The 11,379-nt window shown below is 37.6% G+C and overlaps 1 protein-coding gene across 3 annotated transcripts in view; it reads left to right on the top strand.

Annotated features, from left to right (window-relative positions):
* The first annotated feature begins 261 nt into the window (after positions 1-261).
* Positions 262-11,379, top strand: part of LOC142335110 (uncharacterized) — a 47,267-nt gene continuing 36,149 nt past the window's right edge. The window contains exons 1-5 of one of the 3 annotated variants that reach the window (XM_075383465.1): positions 262-708; positions 4,358-4,497; positions 6,646-7,009; positions 9,862-9,952; positions 10,733-10,936. In XM_075383465.1, coding sequence (XP_075239580.1) covers positions 586-708; positions 4,358-4,497; positions 6,646-7,009; positions 9,862-9,952; positions 10,733-10,936 — 922 coding nt within the window. In that variant the 5' untranslated portion in view covers positions 262-585. Of the gene's footprint in view, positions 709-4,357; positions 4,498-6,642; positions 7,010-9,861; positions 9,953-10,732; positions 10,937-11,379 lie in introns of all 3 variants that reach the window. The other 2 variants (XM_075383464.1, XM_075383462.1) reach the window with 2 other exon arrangements.

Raw genomic sequence — 11,379 nt, 5'->3', positions numbered from 1 at the left:
GAGGGGAAGGGTCTATGATGGGAATTGTATGGGCATACTTCTGCCGTAAAAGAGGGGTTGGAAAAGATAGTTCACAGGGTACACTTTGTTCCTTTGGTTGTAATATTTTTTGGCCTCCAGCGGGGGGGGTGGGGGTGGGGGTAAATCCGTATTTTTTTCTGAAATGAGATCTTCAAAATTTTTATGATGAAATCCGATTTGTCTAATGACTCACTGACTTCTGTTTCGATGCCAAATTGTTAAAATTGGCGGTAACTTGAACTGGCTGGCACTTAATTTCATTCCAACAGGCTGACTTTTGTCTTGCCTATCTTTAAAAAGCCACTTCCTGTAATAAAAAACAAAACACAAGAAAACAAAAACAAGCCCGTTTTCGGGCTTAATACCCGCTTATGAATTAGATTTAATTCAAAGACGCCCTTTGTTATCAACTCAGAATAAAATTAGACTCCTAAGCTTCGAAAAAAGTTCCTCTAATTTATTTCGACAAACAATTTTATTTGCAGCAATGGTTTGAGTTTGCGTGCAGTTATTGGTAACCTCTATTATAGCTAATTTATTTACATATTAACTCGGGCGTAATACATGGCACCGCAGATTGAGATCGCCATTTATTCGGCTTTGGGAGCTGCCGGGGTTATTCTGCTTAGTGCCACTGCTGGCCTGCTTGTGTGGTGGTTTTTCAAGAGGGCGCCCAAACCAGAAGCTGTTAGTGTGGCATAGGTTGATTATCTGGAGTTCGATCCATTCTATTTCGAAGTCTTTCCCATTATCGCCCCCACCTTAGTGGTCATAAAAACTATAGCCCCCAATCATGGTAATTATACCATAATGGGGGCTATAATTTCGGGGGGGGGGGGGGGGGGGTTATAATGGGAAAGACCCCCTATTTCGACGCCGCTAAATGTTTTCTATGACACCGTTACAAATTATGCAATGTTTGATAGCAGGTTGTGTAAAAGGTTGCTAAGGACGAAACAATAGATCCTTAGATGTTTTGTTTTGATTTGTGCCGTATTTTTCGGAACTAAATTTGTTCATAATTTTATCTTAATAACGTGATTTCTCAGAGCCGAAATGCTCTGGGAGCTAAATGCGAACAATACAAACGTTTCTCGGATCAATTCTGCCCCCCACCTCCAGTGTTTTTTATGACCGCCAGTTAGAAATTGTTATGGAGCAGATTACTATGTAAACAATAGCGCGTTTCTCTTTATATACAGTTTTTCAAAACAACATTTTGTATTTCACAGTACATCGACAATTTTTTGGGGTCTTTCCCATTATAGCCCCCCCCCCAGCTTAGTGGTCAGATAACCTATAGACCCCCCAATCATGGTAAATATACCATAATGGGGGGGGGGGGGGGCTATATTTTCATGGGGGGGGGGGTTGGCTATAATGGGAAAGACCCGTTTTTTGTTAACGCCAGTTGCCTAAAAACAAAAAGATATGACGTAGACACTCTTCACACTTCGATACTTTGAGAATCTAAAGAAAGACCTCTGGCAGAAACGATGGTTGTTTATACTGACTTTGCGTATGCCGGTGACAAATTACCGCTGCTTATGTTAATAGGATACAATCTGTTTGAGCCCCCAATGTTTTTCATGCCCCCCCCCCATTTTGAAATTATCTTTTATTATAGTAAATCATTATGTAAAGATATGGAACGTGCTTCTGGGGGGTGCAAATAATTTGCGCCCACTAAGCTGGGGGGGGGGGGGGGCACAAACGGAAAAGATCCCGTTACTCAGAAGTGTTGTGTTTTACGATTGACTCAAAAATTTCTTTAACCCAGATTTTCGACACTCGAGCTAAGGTTCCTTCAAAACCCTGGCTTGAATCTCAAACTGCTACGCGGTTCTCCATAAGTGCCAGGCTTTTCGATGATTTCATCAGAGTCACGTACTTTATGCTGATTATTTCCAAGCAAAAGGTATATTTCAAAGAACATGACTTTATGTATCAGTTCGAAAGCACTAAGAGTTAATTGAATTCAAGGCTCAGTTTACTGCGCGAGTTTATATTCAGACAACGTTTTTTGGCTAAAGGATTCCAAACCTTTGATTTGAAATGAAACTTGTCAGTTCTTTACTGATATAATTATTTGATTTGTCGGATCTTTTCCGTTTGCGCCCTCCCCAGTACGTTATGCGCCCCATGTTACAGAGCTCGTGTCATTACATAGTATATCATTATGTAAAAATATGGCACGTGCGTCGGGGGGTGCAAATAAGATGCGCCCACTAAGCTGGGGGGAACAAACGGAAAATATCCTAGTTTTTTGAACTTTAATTGCCCCAAAAATGTGTTCTTCGTCAACTTATTTTTTTTCTTTGAAAACTTCTTTAGCCGATTTGTTTGCATATAACTGGAATCTGGAGATAGTGTTTGGTTTAAAAATTAATCAGCGAGTTTTCAACATTTTTGAGAAAAATTAAATTGATATGTCGTTTGAAATTATAGCTCAAGTTTGACTCAACGCGAGTTTGATTGTTCAGCAGTAGATATATGTATATAAAAAAAACAAAAATAATTGGTGCATAATTTTGCAAAGGCTTGTTAAGCACACCAAAAACCAGCTCAACATCAATTGAAATTGAAAAGTGTCACATCGTGTTTTGCTTTCTCATTGTTAACTTCTGGAAAACAAATTGAGACCCTTTTTGAGCTGGGCTTCTCCGGAAAAAAATTATAAAATGCGTGCGTTTTCTTGTTGCCAAAGTATTAATCAGGTTATCTGTAAGTGTTTTCCAAAGTGCTTCAATTATCAGCAATATATCAGAAGTTTCTCTAATTTTATAGCATCTGATGGATCTTTTCCATTTGTGACCCCCTCCCAGCTTAGTGGGCGCATTGTATTTGCAACGCCCCGACGCACGTTCCATATTTTTACATAACGATTTACTATGTAATGTCATGTGCTCTGTAACTGGAGGCGAATAACGTACTGGGTGGCACAAACGGAAAAGAACCAAAAATACTTATCGAAGGAAAAAGAAAAGTGGTGATTTTAAGTTTTGCTGGGAAGTAGACTGCTTTTTGGAGTCGATAACGGATCAGGACACGCTCAGCATTTTCTTTCAATCCAACCCTGCTTCAATGATAACTTTCATCTTTTGGTTTTTTGACATCCCTTGCATTATGTTTTTGAAACCCCAGTGGGTTGTTGTGGAGAAAACAACCGTTAAAAAAGCATTTATGATAACTCTTTTTAGTTTGCTTGTACTTTTTCTATCTTTTTAGAGGCGGCTATGTAGGTGCTAGTGCCAAGTGCTATATTGTATGAAGACAGAGTTAACGTTACAATTTCCTTTTCTAAAAAAGACTTTTAATTGCAACTTTATGCTAAATGCTATTCGGAGCGCGGGTTCGGTAAAAACGCTCTTTTTCTGCTACAAGTTTTTTTAATCAAGTATTCTGGTGAGCAACTGAACTGTAGTGAGCAGAATCGTCTGTGTGAATTTCAAGATAATAAATGCGTGCTGTATAAATTTACAAAATTCTTTTCCATCCAATCAAAATTCAGCATCGTCATAGCATTTGTGAGAGCTTAAGTATAAAGAGCGTGTATACTACAATAGTAAGTAACCATTAAAACGACAAAAATATGAAAGGTGCTGCCATGACTTCATTGCGGAGCATGAGTATTTTTGAGATTCTGTAGGGAAAATTTAGCCTGGGCGATCTCATTGATCTCAATCAATTGATCACGAAGATAAACTAAACTGCCCTTAAGGAAACCTAAAATACCCTTGATATGCAATGTTTTGGAACTGAATTCGGATTTTCATATCGAAATGTGCTGGATAAGTGCTGAAATTCTCTGAAACCAGGACTGGAATTCAAATGCTCTGTACTGGGGGGGACGGAAATGATCGGTTTCAACAGAAATAATTTTTAATCATTTAATCTTTGATATTTTTGAGGTTTTGGGACAATAAGTGAAGCAGGCTCTTAATCTTAGGTTACGTGATTCTGATGAAGTCACTGAGATAGTCTGGTATTAATCGAGAAGCTCGCAGATGATTGAGATTCAAGCCGAAATTTTGAAGTTACTTTAACAGGAGTCACGTAGCCTGGCTTGAAACAAAATTGCACATAATTTAAACTCTGGGATCTTTTCCATTTGTGCCCACCAAACCTTTGTGAGTGCATATTATTTGCAACTCCCAGACGCACGTGCCATACTTTTCAACAGCGATTTACGGTGGAATGGCACATGTTTTGTAACAGAGGGGGGCATAAACCGAAAAGATCGAAAATCTGACACAAACTTGCACAAGGTTTAGAATCTGGCACTGTGTATAGGAAAATCGTGCATTGTAGTGTGTTTCAAGATCTTTGTGATTAGAGTGGAGATGAGCCTGAGAAGGAGAAGGCGAGACTGACTGGGGATGTTAACACCAAGATACGCATGTACAATCAGGACGAAGTGGAGTCTCAACTTCGCAGGGAGGAAAGTGCCCGCAAAGCCACAGATAAAACCCAAATGTGAGCATATTTCTGTTTTCATAAAAAAAACCAATTTTTAAACTGCGAGGATAAATTGAGTTGTTGAATTACTTCAATATGTCCTTAACAACCGTGCGATTATGTTTTAAACGTGCAAGAAATCCGAAGTTCTTAAGAGCTGACTTTAAGAAGCGCCGATTGATTTAAAAAGAGCTGAAAGCAGAAATTTGAATTGAATTACCCTACACTGTTAGTTAATTACCATGAAAAGTACTTATCTGGGTGATTTGATCAAATTTCGGTTGTGATAATTTCGAGTCCAATTAGCCGCTGAGGAATGACCGCGGCCCGATAATTACGCAATAATTATTTATTCTATCACTATCAATTTATGCCGCTAGCAAATAATGAAATTTCAATTTTCAAATACCGATTATCATTTGATCAAAATTTATAAATTTTGCTGTCTATGTATGTCATAAGCAATTTTAATTGTCTGTCAAATGCATCTTAATTTATCACTGAACATTTTCAATAAATTTTTTAACTCTTCGGCTCTTCAATCGGCTTTTTACTGTCGGCTTTTTTACACGTCACGGTTTTAAATCAATTCTCACTGCCACTTCAACCGTTGCTTATTGAACTATTTTTTTCCGCCAGTTTATTCACCACTGCTCATATGATGTAGTGGCACAAAAAAGGGACCACGAATTTTAGCGAGAAAAGACTGCTGGAAAGATATTCAACTGTTGCACTTGCAAAAATAACTGATTACATAAAGTTTAGTTAACTCACCCTAACTGAGCTAAAACGTAAATTTAAGTTTTGAAAAAAAGAAGATGACTTTGGCTTCACCTAGACAAGATTAGGCAAACTTTTCTTATGTGTTCATTAAGATTCTTTTGGATTTTTTTGTTGACTTTTTACACTTCTGAGGTTTTTAATTACTGAACGAGAGCAGGGGGTAGATAGTTAAGTTGTTTGCTACGCAGTGAAGTTTTAATTTCCCAGGCAATTTTTCGTAATATGTGTAGATAGTTATTGAGAGGAAAGAAAAATTTCTTTGATCTGTTCCAGAAGCTGAAGGTTTCTAAGTTCCTTTTGAAAGTTCTTGATAATCATTGTATGATCAGTGTTGATTCCATATAGGACATACATCCAAACTGTTTCGTGTGATCTTGGCATTATTACTGATTATGGTTTCTGTACGAGGACTGGGAACCGTATAAGTAATCTGTTCATCGCGTCGGAGAATTGTACGTCCAATTTATTTCTTTTTAAGCTACTTTCTTGTTTTGAAATCAAAACTTTTACGCAGTATCCTTCAAGCTGCTTTCAAAAAGATATTAAAAATCTCTCCGCTTGATCACAGGTCGAAATGCGAGGTTGTTTCGTTTGGACATGATAGTGATGCCCAGATCAATCTCAACGGCTCAGGCCTCAAACGCGGATTTCATCATGGACCTGGGAATTGTTTATTGTAAAAATTTAACATAGGACAAAAATATCCACCAGTGGTTTGCGAAAGCGTCAATGTTTTATATTTTTTTGAAATGAAATGTTCAGAAGGGAGTAACTGTCTCCACTCGCAAATTTTATTTATGTCACTTGTTTTATCAGTCTTGCAACATGCGAATCCGACATGGCACCTCTCTCTAATGTCATTAGGAAGATGTGTAAAATTCAATTTCGTTGTCTTAGTGGATTCTCTTCACCGGTCAGAGCAGTTATGTTGAGTTCATGAAGCAGCAAAATTTTTTGTCTCTTTGTTTCCAGCCAGCACATACAGATCTTTTTGTCCTATAGAGTTTGGCTAATGGAGTTGTTGATTGTAATCTTGATCTTTTTTGCGACAGCTTATTGTAGGACGCACCAAATTGGCCAATATAAAATAAAGAACAGAAAATTCAAACAAACATAAATCAAGATGTTCATTTCGAAAATTAATAAACTCTTTTTTGGAAGATTTGACGTCAAAAACTCGTGCTCTTTCTATTTTTGTAATTGTCATTGTTTTACTTTGTGTGCTTTATGTATTTCCCTAAATTGAATTTCAGTTCAAGAGTTTGCCTAATAGAATTTTGTAGCGTCTAAAAATGGGAAATGTGTGAAATGAAAAGATGCAAATGATGGGGCGAATAAAATTGTTCATGTCAAAATATTTGCCTCTGTTTCGTTTTTCTGAAGAAAAAGGGTATCTGGAAAGTCGGCAATCATGGCGGGAGGGGGAGACAGTGCCAGAGACAAACCTCCGGAAGCCGCAACCGGAAAAGTCCCAGCTAATCAGAATCAAACTTCAGACCCTCTGCAACGTTCCTCTCTCCACAGTGACCTCAGATATGAATCGGACGACCCGACTGCGAAGACCAGCACACCTGTTCTTGACGAGGACGTGCCTGCACTTGTGATCAAAAAGGAAGGGAGGAAACCGATGAAGGGTGCTGGTGGGATGCGAGTGTCTGAGACTGGGGATACCCCTCTGTCGTGTATAGAACCCTTGACCGGACCCTTCTCGGAGGACAAGCCTTACGTTGTTGCCTACGCAGATTTGGTTAGTTGTTCACCCGTTTTTCACTATTGTTACATAGTAATATACTTAAATATAGAAATGTCTCTACCAAAAGTAATCAACAAGTGAGAAATTAGTTTACACGAAAAAAAAGAGAGAAAAATCTTATGTATGCGATTCTCAGATCACATTTTGGTGGCTTATGTTTTTGGGGTGTAATGTTTGCTCCACCTAATCTGATCAGAAGCCGGGCTCATCACTCAGTATTCCAGTGCTGAACCACTATATTTTAATTCTAACTTGTAAAAGCGGTACTGGAACAGTATATTTTTGACAAAAAAGTTTGCTGTTGTTCTTCGTCATTATTAATCCGACCCCACCTTAGTGGTGGTAGGAACTATATCATCAACTGGTTTTTAATTGCTCTTGAATGAAGTTCATAGCAATTATTGTAAACGTGTGTGTCTTTTTTTAAGCAAAATTTTTGCTTGACAATTTTGACTTTTAGAGTGACTTTTACGCCCTTGACTTTTTGCGTTTCGCGTGATCTAAAATTCTCTCTCAATCACAATTTCAAGCAGCTGAACTCAATTGGCGGCAATTTAATACTAAAAGTCAGATGAAAAGTGCACCGAAACTGGTGCCATTTTTTTACTTTAAATCTTAATAGTGGTATATGTTAACCTCTAATGTGGTTATTTGAAGCCCACTTTTGAACTTATTAGTTCCATTTGGGGCCCCCTCCCTCGCTCCCCCCGACTGAAGCAGGACGCAATTGATTAGAACTGCCACTAGTCGTTCGAGAGCAATTCTTCCGACGCTTAGTCGGTTATGATTTGTTCAGTCAATTTTGGCCGATCGATACATCGTAGAGAGCAGGGAATGGTATAATTAAAAAGCCCGTCAAGCGCAGAATTTTGCTTCAATCACATTTTTTGAATTTCGTTTTTAATTTCTCTCGAAGTTTGAAGCAGTGATTATGAATGGGTGTCTTTTTCAAGAAAAATATGTGCTTGACTTTTTTGCGCTTTTGTTCCAGAATATTCTTGAGTGACTTTTTTATATATTCAATTCTTTACTTTGGGTGAATTCAATTGCCACCATTTCGATATGTAGTTTGTCGCTAATGTCGAAGCGAGTTTTACGGTTGAATGGCAAAGACGCTGTAGCGTAGTGGTAAAGAGGTACGACTTTTATCCTGGAGGGCTTGGGAGCGAACCTCTATGAGGAATCAGTTCTTGAAATGAAACAAGTTTCTAAGCTGCACCCCTAAAATAAAATGCCACACATGTCGTTGGAGAATAATTCATGCGATCTTGGCAGGTTTATGTTTTCTTTTGTGGAGTTATTGAGCTTAACAGTTTTCTTGAAGATGACTATTCGACTTGATTATTTCAATTTTCGCGTCAATTTGTTCAATTTAATTTTTCTGTCTGTGAAACTGACTATTTATATTATGTATTACGCTAAATTTTAAACCAATTATTGTTAGTTTTTTATTGATGTGCAAGGACAGAAAAGCTAGTTTTGGTCTCATCATAAATTTTAAAATCAATAGGATACAAATTGTATTGTAACTCTGTTTTTCATGTCAAACACTGAAAAGTCATGTTTCATACGAACTTTCCATCAAAGACATCTCTCATCTACGTTCAAATGAGGCCTTTTGAACATGTATTTTGCTTCAGAGAATAACTCATGGCTTCTAAACGATTTATAGTTGCTCTCAAGCGAAGTTTACAAATCGCTCTCAAGCGATTTATAGTTGCTCTCAAGCGAAGCGAAATTGTAATAGTCCTGTAGTCTGTTTTATACAATTTTTCGCTTGATTGATTATTTTTTTGACCCAATTGACTTTTAGTCTTCAGAAACGGGATAAAAAGCTTGCGTCCGGAGTGCATTAAGGGCTCTTTAGAGCCTCTCTGCTTACTATACTCTTAGTATTCAATTCAACGGAAACATTTTGGAGACATGAGTTCATGGTATGAAGAGAGGTCCTTAAAATTTGACAACCCACTTCACTCTCAACCCTCCCCTCTTCCTCCTGGCAATTAAGAAAATGCTAGTAAAGTTGTTCTTCCTAAACCGTACCTAGCAACTGTCGAAGCCAACCGCTCGCTGTCTTTTTAGAGCAATTTGCCCGACGTTTGTCGGTTACGTATTTGTTTCACTGTTAAAATTGTAATGACTCAGTTTCATTAAGCAAACGTGCAGTCATTTTCCTAAAAAAGAAAAAGTGATCTTATTTAATGCTTTGAAATGGTGCCTAATGGTCGTTTTAACTTCGAAAAAATCATTTTAATGGTAAGTCTCATCGGCCATTTTATCTGACATGGGTTTATTTAATTTGTTTAATTAATTTAATTTTACAGCTGTATTTTTACTCTAACCATTTTTTCGAACAGTACATGAATTGCAAGTTTCCTATCTCATCTTCGTTTGGTAGAAAATTACGTCAAAAAAGTGAACGAGCAGGGTCGGAACATTATGTGCAAACGCACATTACCGAGCCTCATTGTTTGTCATACTTGGGGTGGTCAACCCGGGGAAACCAATTTCAATTATGTTTAGCGCTGTTGGGCATAAAAACTTTGGTTGCTAACAACGATAGAACAATTTTTACATTACATGAAAGAACAGAAGGAGACATGGCCCCAGACCCAATGGTTCGCAAGCGTTCTTAGTGTAACATCTTAAAAGTTTCTTAACAAAGCTGTCATATATGATACATGAATGTCATATATGATACCAGCACACTTGATCTGAACAGATCTTACAAGATTAATTTTTTTGCTAAACAACCTAACAGATTTTCACAATAAACTCGAGAATTATCAAAGAATCCAGTCTACTATGGTCTGGAATTTTAGTAAGATAATATAAACTATCCACAGATGACAGTTGGAAGAGGTGCTCCCCTACCAATCACAGAGGAGGCTAGCAACATCCTCTCGTCTCTCCAACACCACCATCAACACAACACAGGTGAAAAACAGAAACATTATTCTGACCAATGCCGTTCTGAACGTTTTTTGTTCAATGAGTATCAGCCTTGATGCACAACAATTTCAGTGAATTTTTGTCAGGTCTGATTCAGAACAGTTTCAGAGAAAATGTGTTTTTCAGTACTGATTCAGAACAATTGCAGAGAAAGTTTGGTTTTCAGTACTGATTCAGAACAATTGCAGAGAAAGTTTGATTTTCAGTACTGATTCACAACAATTGCAGAGAAAGTTTGATTTTCAGTACTGATTCAGAACAATTGCAGAGAAAGTTTGATTTTCAGTACTGATTCAGAACAATTGCAGAGAAAGTTTGATTTTCAGTACTGATTCAGAACAATTGCAGAGAAAGTTTGATTTTCAGTACTGATTCAGAACAATTGCAGAGAAAGTTTGATTTTCAGTACTGATTCAGAACAATTGCAGAGAAAGTTTGATTTTCAGTACTGATTCAGAACAATTGCAGAGAAAGTTTGATTTTCAGTACTGATTCAGAACAATTGCATAGAATGTTCAAAATTGGCAATAACATTCAAAAGCACACGAAAACAATTATTTCTTGCACTAAAAGCGACCAAAATATATGTAATTGACAATTCTTATAGGGCGTGGATTTTTTAATTCGATAAAAATTAATGGATAGATAATTGTTTCTCTCACAAATTGAATATTACACAAAAATGACAGCTAGCAGCAATTCAATGCAACTTATGAAATGTAATCAACAACGATTCTCAACGAATATGATATCTTTCTTTTGTAGATACTAGTATAGACTCAAGCGACTTCCACATTGTGAAAAAGAAGCCGCCCAAGAAGGCGGGCCCAATTTCATCCGCACTTCGCTCCCCCTCCCAGTTGTCTTCACATGGACACGCAAACCTGCATCACGTGACAGGAGGAGGTGGGTTGGGAGTGACTGGGTCATCAATTCTGACAACTGAGAGCTCAGATGACCAGGACAATTGTGAGTAATTTTCATTGAGCTAATTTTTTCGTTATTGAAACCCCATTTTGCTGAGGCCCTGAGGCCTTGACTTATGCAAATACCGTTCTCGACCGCTATTTGGTATGAAAAGAATATGAATAAACTTCATTGCTTGTCTGGAACTAAAAGCACTGTCCTCGAGGCTCAGAGAAAAACCATGTCTTCTATATAATCGTGCAAGCATGTCTAAGTGATGGAGCTGCAATTTTAGGTTTTTTTCAGTTCAAAAGTAAATTTGAAATTCCTTTTTAATTGCTCTCAAACGAAGTTTGTAGCAATTATATTAGTCTTGTCGCTCTTTTTTTAATACAATTTTTCGCTTGACCGATTTTTCGTCTCACTCATTTCACTTTTTTGATTTCACAGAAACTGTTTTGAAGACTTATACTTATGGTGTGAAGGGCGGTACTTAGAAGTTGACC

Source organism: Convolutriloba macropyga, chromosome 2 (assembly GCF_964194025.1).
Source record: "Convolutriloba macropyga chromosome 2, txConMacr16.3, whole genome shotgun sequence".
Lineage (NCBI taxonomy): Eukaryota > Metazoa > Xenacoelomorpha > Acoela > Convolutidae > Convolutriloba > Convolutriloba macropyga.
This window is presented reverse-complemented; position numbering and strand designations above follow the sequence as displayed.